General features: G+C 40.5%; 2 protein-coding genes and 1 non-coding gene across 3 annotated transcripts; all 3 read right to left on the bottom strand.

Moving 5' to 3' along the window:
- Positions 1–94: 94 nt before the first annotated feature.
- LOC145407697 (NADH-cytochrome b5 reductase-like) lies at positions 95–2,383 on the bottom strand. Its single transcript, XM_080278563.1, has one exon. The coding sequence runs from the start codon at positions 2,228–2,230 to the stop codon at positions 1,301–1,303; it is 930 nt and encodes a 309-aa protein (XP_080134689.1). The 5' UTR covers positions 2,231–2,383; the 3' UTR covers positions 95–1,300.
- A 117-nt stretch (positions 2,384–2,500) lies between these two features.
- On the bottom strand, positions 2,501–14,229 carry LOC145407845 (GTP cyclohydrolase 1 feedback regulatory protein-like). The gene is made up of 3 exons (XM_080278702.1): positions 14,140–14,229; positions 7,346–7,440; positions 2,501–2,777 (listed from the first exon to the last, which is right to left on the bottom strand). The coding sequence occupies exons 1-3, from the start codon at positions 14,173–14,175 to the stop codon at positions 2,624–2,626; spliced, it is 285 nt and encodes a 94-aa protein (XP_080134828.1). The 5' UTR covers positions 14,176–14,229; the 3' UTR covers positions 2,501–2,623.
- LOC145407910 (5S ribosomal RNA) lies at positions 6,264–6,382 on the bottom strand. Its single transcript, XR_013898819.1, has one exon. It is a non-coding gene; the product is annotated as a 5S ribosomal RNA (ribosomal RNA).
- Positions 14,230–17,527: the final 3,298 nt, after the last annotated feature.

Here is a 17,527-nt window from a genome sequence, read left to right as displayed (position 1 = left end):
GAACTCTTAAAATCTAAACAGGATACTTAAACAACATTTAAATAAGTATTATTTAAAACAAATTAAGGCACATCCTTACAGTTCTGAACCACCATAACAATTGTACACTTTCTTCATCTATGTTATTTAGTTTAACTCCTGCCTTCTTTATATATATATATATATATATATATATCCAATCCTACTTTGCCCCATGAAGAGCGTAGGAGCCCCAGGCTAGGCAGTTGGTCCTGACATTTAAGATGAGAGTGACCAACCTCACTCATCCCTGAGTGGCATTACGTGAGCAATAAACCCCAACCACCCCTTGGATATAAACCTTCACCGGCTCAAATATATATATATATATATATATATATATATGCAATTAACTCAATAACACGATTCATAGATATGCTGATATCCACAAGGAAAAGGAAACGCGAAATATCCTGAACGCTTTCATGTATTCTCATCTGGGGAAAGTTTTTAGGACAGAGGGTCAAGACAGACAGAATCACAATATCTGGCTCAAAGCTGAATATTGAGCCGAATATGCAATGTCCAGCGTTGAACTTTATTCAGTGTAGGGCTTGGTGGAATTACAATGGATAATTAAGTTCATTGTGTATGCACATTCTCTACACCCTCTACCCGACTCCAGGTAAGACTAGGAAAGTGCTCACCACTTGGGATAGGCAATGCATGGTACAATGATGCAATCAACACTTGTTAGGCATGGGTGTCACACATCTGCACAGCATCATCATTCTTGGCCATCAAAAAGATTGTATATGCGGATTTCACAATCATTAACGTGTAACTGGGTACAATTTTTATTACATCGTTCTATTGATTTATCACATACCTAACCATTGTATACCGAGTCATGAGTATATATTCATTCATTCATTCATTTATTGCCAGATGCCATGTATCCCAGACAGGGTGGCCAATGGCTTAGAGTTAATTGTTTTACAGGGAGGGGCACTAATCCTCCACCAACCCCACTTGACACGTAGGGATGCCAACAGCATCTGGTGTTCCCAGGCGGTCACCCATCCAAGTACTAACCAGACCCAACGAGTATATATGATTCTTTAAAAAAAAAAAAAAAAAAATCCTTAGTACTTATATAAAGACAAACATGCCAGTGCACTTGATTATCTTGGAATCAATGACAGAACTCTACAAAACCATATCTTACATGAACCATGACACCAAATACAATAGTTCAAGCCAAGACTCCGCTAACTGAAATATTTAGCAGTATCTGAATACTGAATTACTGTACAGTATGGTAAAAAGCACAAAAAGAACTTCAAAACTTAAAAATATTTCTATCTGGAATGCCTGCATCCTTGGCTGAGTTAATCATATCTTTATTAAAAGAATCTGTGCCACATATTAGCACCAAAGTTAATTCAATAGGACCTCTCATTATTTCTTCTCGTGCATCTCTTTTAGACATCCTTCTTCCTATCATTTCTTCACGGTATCTTTTCTTACTGATGTCAGACTCCTCACTAAGGTAATGACACATTGTGAAATTCCAAAACTGACAGCAGTCTAACAACTCATCTCGGAGCAAAATATCAGAAATGCTTTTGTTTGCATAAATTAATTTTATAAAGGTGTTATCATTTTCATTTCCAATAATTGCTTTAATAATCTGATACAGTGGAGCAATGCCTGTACCTGCAGCGAACATAACAATTCGTTTATAACTGTTTGCCTGATATGTAAAGTCACCAAAAGGTCCTCTCCATGGAATACTGTCACCAACTTTCCATTCCTTGATCAGAGGAGTAACCTTACCCTTCGGATAAATCTTAATCAGTACTTCAAACAATCCTGTTTTGTTCACATCTGAGACTGGTGTGTATTGACGAGTGACAACCCTACCATTCTTAACTTGCTTGACTATAATATGTTGGCCCACACCTCCCCCTAACACCTGAGTACCTTGGAGACCAAAGGTGTAACAATAAGTATTCATATTTACTTGCTCTATTTTAACAATTTCAAATTCTCGCCACTCATTTGGCACAAGTACACTATTAATTTCCACAATTTTTTCTCCTAAATCACCATTCTTTATCTGGTCACATTTTTTTCTCCAGTTTTTTAAGTCCTGTTCATAAATATCATGCACACAGGGGCAGCAGCCTGAACCACAGCAGTCACTAGGCTGGGGTGCCCTTGGTTTTGGTGGCAACAGATCTTCAATATCACTACTTGCACTGGCCATTGCAGCATGAAACTTCTATGGACTACTGTAAAAAAATTATAAAATGAACTATACCAAGCATGTCTGGTAGATTTACAGTTTACTAGAAAGTATTAAATTACTGCACAAAATTATCTTTCTGATACTACCTATACTATACGTAGCACATTATCATGAAATCATCTCATTCCTAATGATAATAATAAAATTCATTACTAAACTAGTAAAATATAATAGTAACCACACCCTATTACTGTATTACAGACATTATATATGTGGAAATACCCTCAGAACATAAAATTTAAACTCATTCAGAATTATAAGATTACTTATGAGCAAAGTTAATAAACTTTACTATCAATTTCCATGTCTGGAAATATAAAAAATGTTAAACATGAACATCAGCTGGTCTGTCTACTTTTCATTGTGCTTTGCAGCAGGTTCTAATTCTTTATGAAGGGTCCACAGGCAAGTCTGCCCAATGCCAGTAGATGATATCACTATCCACCCCTTCTCCTCAAGCAGGTTAAGAACCTGGCGGGGCAGTAGCTTTGTCCGGTAACTGAAACTGTTAAAGAATGCCAGTGTTACTCAAATGTAATTACTGTGGTATAGGCCTTAAAATTAAATTGAGAACCACTTAACAACAATGCATTCAAATTTAAATACAGTACTATAGTATAGCATATGCTCTTTTGTTTATACACACTTTAGGCATTTCAGCAGGGTGGAACATAAAAGCAGAAGCAACCTCATTTGCTTACATCCAGTCTAACGGCAAGTCTAATAACTGTCATTAATAGTAGCCTACATCAAGGCACAGCTAAACCACCCAAAACCACATCCCACTGATCATTCTGTGGTTTATCCCAGCTGCTACTATTCTTGCTGATTCCACAGTACACCACTGACAGTGGGTCATCTCACTTCATTTTAATCTGTTCTGTTCCATACATGCCTCTACCCCTTTCTGGATGCTAAGAGCTGTACAATTATAAATATTATGCACATAATTCTTCCACCTACTCCTTGGCCTTCCACTTTCCCTCCCTGTGCTTCTGAAGTCTACATTTTTATCAATCCCATTTCACTCACTCTAAACCATACAACCAAACCACTTAACCCATGGACTGCAACCTCTCTCAAAAGGTGCCACCAGAAGGCTGCACCATACCTCTTATTCAAGAATATTTCAAATTTCTACAAAGCAGTTTATGGAAAGGCAAGCACCATGCATAATTTTATATGACAACCTAAATATTATGGCGGTAAGTGGGAGCCTCACCATCCACTCGATGTACTGCTGCTCTTGGGTGACTGCCCTTTCCTCTCTTCCTTCCTTCCTCTTTTGTCTTTCTTTCCTTCACTCTTTCCTCTTCCATTTGTCTATGGGTGACTTTACACTGAATGACATGCCAAATGGTTTCCTGTACACCAGGAAACCATTCACTACATTGGGCTGGAAACCATACAACCAAATTACAATGCCTGGTGGTTTAGTGGGTAATTAAGGTGCTCCACTCGGATTGAGCCTGTGCAGGTTTATATTCAAGGGATGGTTGGGGTTTACTGCTCACGTAATGCCATTCAGGGATGAGTGAGGCTGGTCACTCTAATCTTAAATGTCAGGACCAACTTGCCTAGGCCTGGGCTTATACGCTTCTCATGGGGCAAGACAGAATTAGATGATGATGATGACTAACTATTATTTCCCATCCTTATCCCCAAGGCTGAGCCAATAAACCAAAGGAACAGTGACTGCTAAAAACAAAATTCATACATTTCCTGACACATTTGCCATGGAGTTTGCACCCAAAGAAGGTACTGTATAAAAAAATAATAATAATAATAAAGGTTCTTGAAGCTAAAATCAAACACAAGGCTGATAGTGACAAGAAAAAGGGAGGAATGCAATAAATTAACAAGTGAAACCATGCAAAAGTTATGGCATACTGGGCTTACTGGAGACTCCCCTCAGGCTCTAACAGCATTCAGTCGCACTTGGGAAGTTGCCAATTTCTTTCCAAAAGGAAAGTTTTTTACCTTGTTACTTTCCAAGATGATGTACAGTACATACGAATGTATCTTGCTAGGGTCAGTAAAACTGCCAACCAACTGCATGAGGATGGTTCTCAATCATCCTGGCCACAACTCATTGGTAGCACATGCTTATCATTCAGTTTTATTATATTCCATGGATGCAAATTGAAAAGTTAAAAAGCCACATATCAAAAGAGATTCATATTCAACTGCTCCTATTTCTTCCAGCAATACTATGCATATACAGTATAGCATCCTGGCAGGGAGGCAGGAGGAGACACCAAAAATATTCACCAAGAAAGTAATTTCCACACTTGTACGAGTATGTGGTTGTGATTAGTGAATAAATGTACCAAATAAATCAGACATTAACAAGATGCCTACACGTGGTAGTGCTGTGCACCCTGGGTGATGCAGCAGCGACGTCCATCCAGGAGCCAAACTTCCTCATATTCTTCACCTCACCCTGGACTGACCATGGTGGGGCACTGTCTACCACATGGGGGTTCCAGATCCCTGTAAAGTGTACATAATGTATTGAAGGGCAACTCAGCAGAAGCAGCTGCCTACCACTCGTTGACAGATCTGTCCAGCCAGACAGACCAGGGTAAAATAGCAACAGCAACCAAGGAAATCGTCATCAGTTTCGAAGTACTGCACAGACAAAGGTTGGGTGGATGACAGCAGTTGGGATGATCTGAATGACAGGGTAGTGCGGATAAACAGCAGAAGGTGTTTGGCTGATTAGGATGAGATAGTTCCACTGCTCTAGCTGTGTGGACAGATGCTCATATGTCCCTATCATCTTCAACACAGTAGGATTAGCAAACTGAACCAGCAGTTATGTCCTTTACCAATCCACCCACTCAACCTGTTCTTAAGGATCAAAGGATGGCACACATTATGGAAACAGTTATTGGAATACTATATTTTAACAGTTTAATGGCAGCCTTGGTATATGATTATTTATGCTTATCTTGTGTATTGTATATACTGGTAGTCTTTATACAAAATTTTGTATCCCTGTGGTGGGTAGGGGCACTCACCATCCATTCACTTGATGTAGTGCTGCTCTGGGTGTCTGCCCTTTCCTCTCTTCCATCCTTCCTCTTCAGTCTTTCTTTTCTACTGCCTACAGGTGACTTTACACTCCCTCTTCCATCTTTCTCTCCTTCATTCTTTCCTCTTCCTTCTGCCTATGGGTGACTCTACACTCATTGACAAGCCAAATGGTTTCCTGTAACCAGGAAACCTTTTACCATGCTGGGTGGTAACCATATAACCAAATTATGGCCCCTGGTGATTTAGTGGATAATTAAGACGTTCCAATCGGACCGAGCCTGTGTAGGCTCATATCCAAGGCATGGCTGGGGTTTATTGCTCACGTAATGCCACCTAGGGATGAGTGAGGCTGGTCACTCTCATCTTAATGTCAGGACCAACTTGTCTTGCCCCGGCCTCCTACACTCCTCACAGGGCGACATAGGATATGGATGATGGATGGATGGATTGTATTCCAAGGTATATGAAGATATACACTAAAATTACTTTAGTGGCATGCCACCCAATCCACATCATGCATCAAAGCCTGAGGACATCTTACCTCAGCGAGCAGCCACATTTCTTTGGGCAATTTTACATCTAAAACAAGCTTATGGTAGAGGCAAAGCCTACCAATTTTCAAAATTTTACATCCCTCCCTTCTCCTTAATGCAACACAGTTAGTGGATGTGGCATCACAGAGACCAGTCAACCATTTTTTGTAATACCATACAGATACAGCAGTTCTACGATGAAAATGAAGACTATCAATTTCCAAGGTTCTAGGTCATTAGCTACTTCAACCACCATGCCATCTTTGGCAGTCCAACTTATCCTACAAAATATTTTTCATTCATTCATTGCCAGACACCATGTATTCCAAACAGGGTGGCCAAGAGCTTAGAGTTAATTGTTTTACAGGGAGGAGCACTAATCCTCCACCAACCCCACTTGACACGTAGGGAGAACGTTATGCCAACAGCATCTGGTGTTCCCAGGCGGTCACCCATCCAAGTACTAACCAGACCCAACGTTGCTTAACTTCGCTGATCGGACGGGAAGCGGTGTACTCAACGTGGTATGGCCGTTGGCAAAATATGCCCATGGAAAATGTTGGACTTCACTTGACCAAACTGAAAACTTCTTGCTTTGCAGCAGATACCATCATTGTGAATATACAGATACGCACATCCTAAGCATGTTTTCCCCACAACAAGTTAGCCATCACGGTAGGGTTGGATGCTTACTGATACTCCTTTTGATTTTGAGGCATTCATCACTGACACAGCTACATTCACACATATACAAGAGGTGGTGTTCAATGTAAATTAAATAATCTACAGCTAATAATCTGTAATTTTCATCCGAAAGGTTATGAATTTTGGGAAACAAATGGATATTAGGATATAATAAATGGCATTCTGGAGGCTGATTATTACCATCCAGGAGCCTTGCTGGAGGGAGAACCTGTCTTTAATTACACAAATCTTACTTTACGATGACACTTACTCGTTAATATTTCAAAGAATACAAAGAGAGGGGTCATGGGATGATCTTCCACCTCTAAATCAGGTCATGTTTGTTGAGATGGTACAGGATGCCCAGTGATCACTCTCCACCTGTTGTATCACCATTTCAGTCTCCCTCTATATTTAACTTAGAGACTTCATGGCCAGTTGGCCTAACTGAATTGCTTACCTCTAAAAGGCTTGCCATACCTCTGTTTTGGCCTAAGAATTTGTTGGTGCTGTTCACTTACCTCTTCTCACCGTGTGTCTTGCATAATTATTACACTTTTCCTTAGTGGCCAGAAAACATGTAATGCAGAAGAAAACCTGGTTTGTGAACATTCTTAATAAAACACTGAAAAAAGGTAGCTGCCCCTCTCATACCAACTAACATTGATCCTGGTGCAACACAAGGCTGTAAATCAAAGAATCTTGACATTTCATGCATATATCACCATACATCAAGGTTTCTACTGTACAGAACTACACAGGATATCAATTAACATTACTGCATTACAGTTTCTGAATTACCAGTAAGTGTGCTTACTTTGCTTGTATGGGGTCTTGAACTCTCTCTGCCTCCAGGTAAGTCATCAGCTCGGGGTCACTGTCATGGTCCCCAACATACGTAGGTCCAGTATCCTGCAAATTGGGGTAATGTGAGGTAAACCCATTGGCTACTTTATCAGATAAATCAGGTAAGCTTCTTTATCCTGTACTGTATATTAAATGAACCTCTTGCCTAAAAATAAAGATAAACCCTAATAACACAATATCTCCTCTATCTTACCAGACAAGTTAACAGAATAAAGGTAATTAAATAAGATAGTCCAGTTTCACAAAATATAGCACCGCAATTATGAATTTATCATTCAGGCTGAACAGATGGTAGTTAATATTTAAATTAAATTTCTGGGGGTAGGTAACTGCCACTACTGCTGGATACTGTAATTTCCATGTCCATAATGTATCATCAGGCCCTAATCCTCCCGCTTTGACCTGCATCAGAAGATGCTGGGGAGCTACAATACTCTAAGCAGTACTTGCTTTTTTTTTTTAACTGGGAAGTTTTTATCATAATCACAGTGGCCAACCAACAGACTGGCCACATGTTCCAATACCCCCTAGGCCAGTGGTTCTTAAACTTTTTTGACCCCAATAGCTCCAGGTTCAGGTTCAAGTCAACCTGATACAGTATCCCCTCCCTAATACTGATACTCCTTTCACTTCCAATTTCCTGTAAAAAGAGAACAAAGACTGGCCAGGAACAAACTGCTGAATTCTATGAATTCTTTTACTTTTTTTTCTTTTCCCAACTGTTCAGTAGCTACATCAAACTGTTCAGTTTCTCCCAGAATGCTTCTCTGGATACCCCCAAGAGCTCATTTTGACGGCTACCACCAGAGGATACTGAGGCACTACTTTAAGAACACCTGTCTTACACCAATGATTCTGTTGCACATGACAATGTATATACAAGTCCACTGGATGGTTAGATAGTTATTTTATTAAGTGTGCTATTATGTACTATTAATTATGTTCAAACTGCACTGCACCATATTTTATCATACAAATTATTTTTCCAACAGTACTGAAGCACAGTTGCAACCCTGGAAAATGTTCATCCTCACACAGTGTACAGTACAGTACTGCCCCATCCTGCGTGACATCCACCACCTTCCCAGCCTTTCCTCCTTGATATCTTTACACCAACTCTACTTCCCCCCCCCCTCACATAAAATTTCTATGTGAAATCTGTAACTTCAAACCTTTCATTGTCAGTGAAATCCTTCATATAATGTACAATGCATACTTGTCTTCATACAGTTTACCTGTACCACCCCAACCAACTGCCTAACAATATTCCACATCTTTTCGCTTGTTCACTCCACCCACTTCACCCATTTTTGCCTCCATCTTAATGCCCATCTTCAGAGGATACACTTCCACGCTGCTGTCCACCCTGTTCACTCCTCTCCACCAATTCAACCCAGACTTTAAAAAAAAAAAAAAAAAAAAAAAAAAAAAGCAATGACAGGACTGACTTTTGGCAAATACCATTGCTTCATAGTGATCTGACAGACCACAATTACAATCAAAGCACAACCGTGCCTGTTTTTTTTGCATCAACCATCATGAATGTGACTTGAATTTATCTCTTTACCATCAATTAATCTAATAAACATGAAGTTGCCTGAAAGGACTTAGCTACTCTAATTAGCTAACATAAAGTGCCCTAAGAGAACTTACAATATCTGAAAAATGTTACCTGATTATTTTGGCTGGGTCTGAATATTGCTGAAACTAACTAGAAAGACTAGATCTGAGACAAACTGACCCAAATAAATAAGAATGAACCTGAACTGATTCAAATGAACCATATGATTTGCATGAAGCTGTTCCTTTCAGAAATTTCAAGGTACAAGTCTGAAAATCTCCCTCATGCGAGGTAGGCTATGCTACAGCCCTCCAGGGGCTCCTCAAGAGGTATGTCACAGTCCACACGTTAAGTAGCATGGGGGCCCACAACTAGGCTATTCAGTCCAGATATTTAAGAGGGGAGTGTTTAGTCACTCAGGAATCACAAACCATATGATTATTATAACTGTGTCAAGGTTACAATGAAAGAATGCCTCATCTGGGACCAATGAATGTGTCTCTCGGACAGGGCAAGTCCTGCTTGGCTTGGCTTTGTTTTGTTTTTAACATAGGAATGAAAAACAAAGTAAATTTTTTAAAATCTAAACACCAGACAACAAATGCCTATCATTCATAAAAAACCTGTAACACCTGGATTTGCACAGCCACTGGTTGAAGTCTGAAGGGTAATTAATTTGGGAAAGAGAGTTCCAAACAGAAGCAGTTCAGGGAATAAAGGAGTTCTGGCAGGCAGAAGTGCTGCAATATGGCAGTGCCACAGTCAAGCCATAAGGTAAGCACCATCAGATGCCCATATAGCATGGGGAGGTGACACACTAGATGCAACATTGAGCATTTGCCATAAAAGTACTGTATCTGTAAAATATTGCAAGGGAAGCAACATTCCCAGCCTACATTGGAGGTATTTTATTTGTAATTGCAGGGTTATTTGTTACTCTCAGAGCTTTGTTCTGAATTTTATCCACTTGTTTTAGTGCAACCTCTCCACATCCACTCCATAAGGGTGAGCCATATAGCTGAGAGTGCACATGACTCATTAATTGTAGATAAATGCTCATGCATGAAGAAGTTACAGATTCTATAAAATAATCAAAGTTTCTTTGGCATGTAGAAAGAAAGAGAGAGGTGAAAAGATTAGTAAGAGAGAGTAAGAAGAGAGTGGATGAGGAATTTGGAAGGAATTTGAGTGTAAAGTGGAGGGACTGTAAGAAAATGTTCTGGAAAGAGGTGAAAAGAGTAAGACAGGGTGGAAGTGGAGTTAGCAGGGGAGTGAAAGATAAAAATGGTAAATTACTAGTGGAGAAGGGAGAAAAAGTGAGCAGATGGAGAGAACACTTTAAGGAATTGTTGAACGTGGAGGATGGAAGTAATGCGAGTATAAGTGGCTGGGGAATGGCTGGAAGAAGGAGGGAGGTAAGAAGACAGGAAGAAATCAGTAGGATAGAAGTTGTGGAAGCAATGAAGAAAGTTAAATCGGGGAAAGCCCCAGGAATTGATGGAGTGTGTGGTGAAATGCTGAAGCATGGGGGAGAGATAGTAGTAGAATGGATGTGGAAGATGTGCAGATTGGCCTGGGAGGAAGGTAGAGTCCCGGAGGATTGGAAGTCAGGTATAATTATTCCCTTGTACAAAGGAAAAGGGGAAAAAGAAGTGTGTGGTAATCATAGGGGCATTTGTCTTCTTAGTATAATAGGAAAAGTATTTGGTAGGATACTTATTGACAGAGTTAGAGAAAGAACAGAGAAATTAGTTGGAGAAGAACAGGGAGGCTTTAGGAAGGGAAGAGGTTGTGTAGATCAGATATTCATTCTCAGATCTTTAGTGGAAAAGTTTCTAGAGAAGGGAAAGAAGTTGTATGCGGATTTCATGGATTTGGAGAAAGCATATGACAGGGTGGATAGACTAGGATTGTGGAAAGTGTTAAGAATATATGGAATAGATGGGAAGTTGTTGAATGCTGTGAAGAGTATGTACGATGGTGCGAAGGCTGCAGTGCGTGTGGATGGTGAACTAAGTGAATTTTTCTCTTTGAAAGTTGGGTTGAAACAGGGATGTGTCATGTCTCCATGGTTGTTCAATCTGTACATGGATGGGGTAATAAAAGAGGTACAAGGTAGGGTAGTGGATGTTGGAGTGGCCCTGGTGAGAGAGGACAGTGTTTGGAAACTCCCTGTACTGTTGTTTGCAGATGATACCGTGTTGTTGAGTGAAGACGAAGGGGAGCTGCAAGGCTTGGTGGATGAGTTTGAGAGAGTGTGTAAGAAACGGAATCTAAAGGTGAATGTAGGGAAGAGTAAAGTGATGGTCTTTGAGAGAGGTGAAGTCAGTGAATGTACAGCGAGGTTGGATGGTGAGGAATTGGAAAATGTGAGTACGTTTAAGTACTTGGGTAGTGTGATGAGTAAGGATGGAGGTTTGGAGGGTGAAGTGCTTGAAAGGGTACAGCAGGGAAGAAAGGTTGCTGGTTCTTTGAAAGCAGTGATAAGAAACAGGGAAGTGAGCATGGAAGTGAAAAAGTTACTACATGACAGTATTGTGATACCAACTCTAACGTACGGAAGTGAAGCTTGGACGTTGTTGGAAGGACACAAGTCAAGAGTGAGAGCCGTGGAAATGAGTTATTTAAGAGGAGCCTGTGGAGTCACATGGAGAGACAGGCTGACGAATGAGGATATAAAGGAGTGTTGTGGTGTTGATGTGGATGTGATAGGAAGCGTTATGAGGAACACACTGAGGTGGTTTGGCCATGTGGAGAGGATGGAGGGTCAAAGACTGACGAAGAGAGTGTATGTGAGTGAGGTGGAGGGGGAAAGAGGGAGGGGGAGGCCAAGGATGAGATGGAGAGATGGGGTGGAGAGGTATATGAGAGAGGGGGGTGTGAGTTGGGAGCAGGGGAGTGAAATGGCGGGGGACAGGGCGACTTGGAGGCGATTTGTTTGTGGCCACCCCAAACGGGATTGAGGCGTCTGGCAATAGATAGATAGATAGATCTTTGGCATGGCTTTAGCAAGTGATCTAACCTGAGAGGTCCAACTTAAGGTACTGTTCTGCAAAACACCGAGAAGTTCAATTCTGCAATTTCTGAGATAGGAATATTGGTTGCACTGAAGGTAATACAGATATACCTCAATATATGATACCCCTAGATGCATCACCCCGGCTTAATGATGGAGGTAGAAATACCACCATACCCCCCCTAACAATGGTCAAAGCCGTTTAACAATGTTTTTTTTTTTTTCCAATTCTGATTATATTTTAGACTAAAACTGTGTGTTTAAGATGATTTATAAACTGTTTTTAGACAATGAGTTTTAGCCATAGGTAGGGTGAACATTGTCATTTTGGGGTACAGTTTACTAAGCCTGATTTTTTCCAGATATATTTTTGGCAATTTTCAGATTTTGTTGGTTTTAGTGAATTATTTACAGGTGTTAGGCTTAGGTTAGCGTCTTTTACAGCTGTTAGGCCATTTAGATTGGCTTTAAACTTGTTTGGGGGATCATTTGGGTGGGTTTTGGACCTGGTTGTAGGGGAAATCCAAGGCTGGAAAACACATCTCATTACTTTACATGTTCAAACTACCCCATTATACGATACCCCGCCTAACGATGGGTTTTTACCTAACCGATTACATCATCAAACCGGGGTATTACTGTATAGGAATCAGGCAATATCTGTCAGTTAGTAAACTGGATATACTGTAATTAGGTTTCTCGGATTTAAATGGCTTATTTTGTCCCCATTCAGTGATTTTTGATAGTTATGATTTGTAAACAACTCTTCAGACATTACCAAGTTTAGATTTGATGTAGAGCTGCCTACTTCTTCCTTAGCCTTTATCATTCTTTTTCTGTGTCTGCCCTCCTCTCTTCATATTTCTCCCATCTTTCCTGTCACTTCTTATTGCTTTACTTTCCTTTACATGTGGCTTTACATTGAATGACAAGCCAAATGGTTTCTTGTAAGCCAAGAAACCATTTACTACGCTGGGTGGTAACCATATAACCAAACCATACGTGCTCCCTACGTGTCAACAAGTGGGTTGGTGGAGGATTAGTGCCCCTCCCCATAAAACAAATAACTCAAAGTCAAATGGCCACCCCTTGCGGGATTATGGCGTCTGGCGATAGATAGATAGATAGACAAGGCTAAGACTGAAAGAAGTGGCTTTCTCTGATAGTCAGGTCCAAAAATTTTCTAAATCAGGGTTGAGGCATGGCAGACTTCATTAAGAGTTTTATTTTCCAGCTTCAGTTAAAAGTTCTATTTCTAGCTATATGGGTTTTGATATTACTAAGCCATGTTTGAAACCCCCTTCACTATTTTTTTTTTTTTTTTTTATTATTATTGCTACGGTACCTTCAGATGATGATTTTAACTTGGGAGACATCACATGTAGTGATGGAATTAACAAAAGCTGTAGAGTATCTAACTCCTCTAGCAGCGGTGGCTGTGTAGTTAGAATCACTGACTGCTAAGCTTCCAGCCAATTACTGCCAGGGTTTGAATCATGGTGCTGGCAGCTGGGGTCAATAGAATAAGGTGTTCATCCACTCTTTGTGGGTTGGCAGGTAAAACAACACCTAGGGGAGGCAACTGTGGTATCCTGAATGATGCAATGGCCTTGTATCCCAGGACAGTGAATGAAAAATCCACCACAGGCTCAAAGGCCTAAGTTACAGAAAGGAGCAATGCAGCTAGGCACCTCATGGCATCTACCCCCAAATTTATCTCTACCTTTAACCCTCCAGTTCAAAGTCTCATCAGGTCTAAATACAGTAAAATACACAGATGTTTAAAAGCAAAATGCATGAGGCTTCACCATACTATCATGTTTTGACATTCAAATTCTGCAGAAATAACTGACTGGATCCCAAGGTTAGCACCAAAGAATGTTGCTTTCATGGAGAAGTTTGTCTCATCAGGCATAATTTGTATGTAAATTTTAGAATTAAGTTTCTCAGCAATTTTTTTTTTTTTTTTTTTTTCAAACCATTACATTGATACTCCAATATGGTGTAAAAAAGGAAAAATACATAATTTGATTACCATATTACTTGGTGGATCAACAGACATGAACTTTTAATTATGCAAAGACAAAATTAAAAGATAAATAAAAAAATGACAAACTGCATTCATTACTGCCCAACTCATTAATGCTCCATTTGCTGTCATACTTACCAGTCTTATCTCAGTTGAAACTAAAAGATACGGCATGATTAATGTTCCTCAAACTGTCTAACCAACGAAATGAACGAGCTAAGTTTGCCGACAACTCTAATTGTGGCAGCAACACCGAAATTTATCTCCAGCAGACAAACCACTGATCTACTAAACTCACTCATTAGCCTCGGGCACCTCCATCACCAAGGTCATGGGAAGTTTCGGCTGCCGTATTTAGGAACTACTTTCACGAAATATACATTACCAGCGGATTCTTATGATGGCAAGCCCCCTTTACCTGTTGTTTCAGGTTTCACGTAATTAGGCTGCAGGGCGTTTTTCACTTGTGGATGATTCGGCTGCTTACGGCCGTATAGTCACGACGTTTATAAAGCCGAACTGTGACCGTTACCATGACAACCGCCATTTTGGTTCAACACAAACATCTGACGAGAGGCTTTTACAGTGGAGTCTCTCTCGTTTCTTTCTTCTGAGAGGAAGGCACTCAGTATTTAAGTACGAAAACCACTATAAAAGTATTCCTAGATCAACCTTCTCATACTCTGGTGGTTTAATATTAGGTAAAGCTAGCATCAAAGAGTCTACAAAATTAGCGTGTCTGGAATGCGTCTGGTTTGGGGGCAAATTTTTCTTCATACATACCTTTTCTTTCTGGCCTTCGACAAGGTGGACTGTGGGATACTGCCCCACCACTGATCACCATTAAAGCAAGCATTTGACTCAGCACACCTGCCATGCCACATGTGAAGTGCCTCAAGCTGTGCTTCAGCCTTGATGCCTCCTTCCATCAGCATGTGAAAAAATCTACAAAGAAGGCAAAACTTATCCCAGGATGGATCCTGAGAACTTTCCATTCCTGGAAGACTGCTTGCGAGCATTTATACAGCCAGTAATGGACTATTGTAGTCAGTTATGGTCCCCACAGAGGTCAACTCTTGAGGTCATACATATTGCTCCTTTACGGAAACAATCAGGGACTCAAAGTGACAAAAGACCAAAGCTACTGGGAACGTCCCGGAGCCCTTGGAGTGTATTCGCAGCAGAGGTGGAGAGAAAGGTATAGGCTATAATGTACACACGGAAAACACCGGTAAAATGTGTCGAATCTCTCCTGCAGTGGCTATGGTGAAATCCTGTAAGTCCAAGATCAGAACGAATGTGCAGGCGAAGAACTACCGTTACATACGCCAGGAAGTCATGACACTCTCCAGTTATATTAATGCGTGACCTATACAGAGGGTCACAGCTCTTCAACTGCCTCCCCAGGAGCATCAGGGATACTACAGGCTGTTCAGCAAATAAATTCAAGTCATCTGGAGAAGTTCCTGAGAACCTCACTCTTTAGAGGAGCCACGAACTCCATACCAAAACAACTGCTTCTGCATCAGTAGCAGTGGAATACCGCGATTATGAGTCTAAACATCACCACCAAGTATCTGGGAATCGTCTATCTGGGAACCGTCTATCTGGGAATCATCTATCTGAGAATCGTCTAACTTGCAAATTGGCTAAAAACAGACGACCAGACAGATGGGGTAGCTCCAAGTAGGTGGTGGCCGAGTCCGTGATGGTCTACTGTCCCAAAGAATGCACAATGCTGGTACGAGCAGGGAACAGTTTAGAATTTCTTTAGATTACTAATCTACCAAAGACCCGCCGCATGCCGTAAAAACATCCCCGCTAATACCAATACGCCAGTCTTGTATGAGATAGCCCTGGCATGTATTCAGTATGTACTGTAAGTAGGTGTAAGGCACCAACGATAAAAAACACTCCTTGTTAGACACGTAGGGGTACTGCTGAGCCTCAGGGAACGGGCTGTCATACCCTTGTCCTCAGCAGAATGCATTAAAAGACATATATATATATATATATATATATATATATATATATATATATATATATATATATATATGAAACATCACAACGGCTTTTGAGATGAACGGCTGTCCATGTACGACGTGAGAATACCTGGGTAAATATCTACATCCAAGTCACGAGACAAGTTATTAATTAAAAGCGTAGCCTATCTTCATTTATTTTTTTCATCGCCATCTGTAATTATACTTCAAACCGACTTAGTTGTGAACTTAAATTCTCTATCCCATTCTCGAATTTCTAGCTTGCAATTTGGAAATTTTAAATGATCATATAAGTGTATTAAAATTATTCTGGGCATTTATTTATTTCTATTATGAATATGGAGCTCTAGGATTATAGAAATGAAATTGTCTATATTTTCCGCACGTGAAAATTTCGAATGCTCTTTCCTATCTTTATGGCTGACGGTGGTGGAGGTAAGGACTTTTAACTGGCTTTTAAAAATGGCTCCTACATTTGTATAGTTCGTTATTCTCAAAAATTTTCCATCTTCTCCATGTATGTATATTCAAGTAGCTCCCCACACTTGCTAGTATATATAACTGGCCATGTCTTCGTATTGTAGGTGTATAATAGTTAAGGCTCTGATGTAGGCGTTGGGAGGCCAAGGTTACGTGGAACCTTGTGGATGCTATGTACACTTTTTGTGTATTTGCCGTACTTATCTTTAGATGAGGAACCTGTATTACCGCATCATAGTCTGGTTTTCACCCAGCTGGGGTGGAAAGAGGTATCGGTAACAAATGAGAGAGGGTGGTGGGAGTTGGAGAAAGGGCAGCCTGATGGTGGACAGATTGACATGGTCGCTCTTTGTTTATGGCCAACCCGTCCGGGATGCTGATTTGCGGGTATTATTTTACAAGTGGACAATACGCGGTTCAGGAGTAGTAGCACCATTAACTTATAGTATATTCCCCAAGGATGATGATAAACTCCCATAAACCCATTCGGAAATTGATATTTTAAGAGATAATGAATTTAAGGTCAGTTTATAGTATCAGTCCCACGACGATTTTTTCATCCATCCTGAGTGTTTCCAATGGTTTTTGGTGTGGTTCGTTCGAATTTGACCTTCATTTCTATCGGAAATAGTTTCTGAGATATGACCCATTTTTTGTCATCACAGAAACTACCGTTTTCTGACATTTTTAAGTCAAAATCATCAATAATCACAAAAAACCATTAAAAACACCCATGTTGGATGTTGTTTCAATACTGAAGCCCTTGAAAGAGGACAGGGTTTGAAGCAAAATAATCCTAACCTAACCAAACCTAACCTAACCATCCTAACCTAACCTAAACCCCCCTTAACAAGGTCTAACTTACCTTACTCTGGAGATGGTGGGTCAGACTCCACTGGCGGCACACCCAGAGATGCTTGTCGCAACTGAAGTCGTACGTGACAGTGAGGAAACTCCTCCTGACTTGGAAGGACGCCGTGCCGAGGCAGAAAATCAACGGAAGCCTCAAGTTCTTGGTAAAAGGCCTTGAAAATCTCCCAAGG

The sequence above is a fragment of the Coenobita brevimanus genome, chromosome 74, assembly GCF_032717465.1.
Source record: "Coenobita brevimanus isolate Jiangsu-jjx chromosome 74, ASM3271746v2, whole genome shotgun sequence".
NCBI lineage: Eukaryota > Metazoa > Arthropoda > Malacostraca > Decapoda > Coenobitidae > Coenobita > Coenobita brevimanus.
The sequence above is the reverse complement of the archived record's forward strand: the minus strand, read 5'-3'. Positions and strand labels throughout refer to the sequence as shown.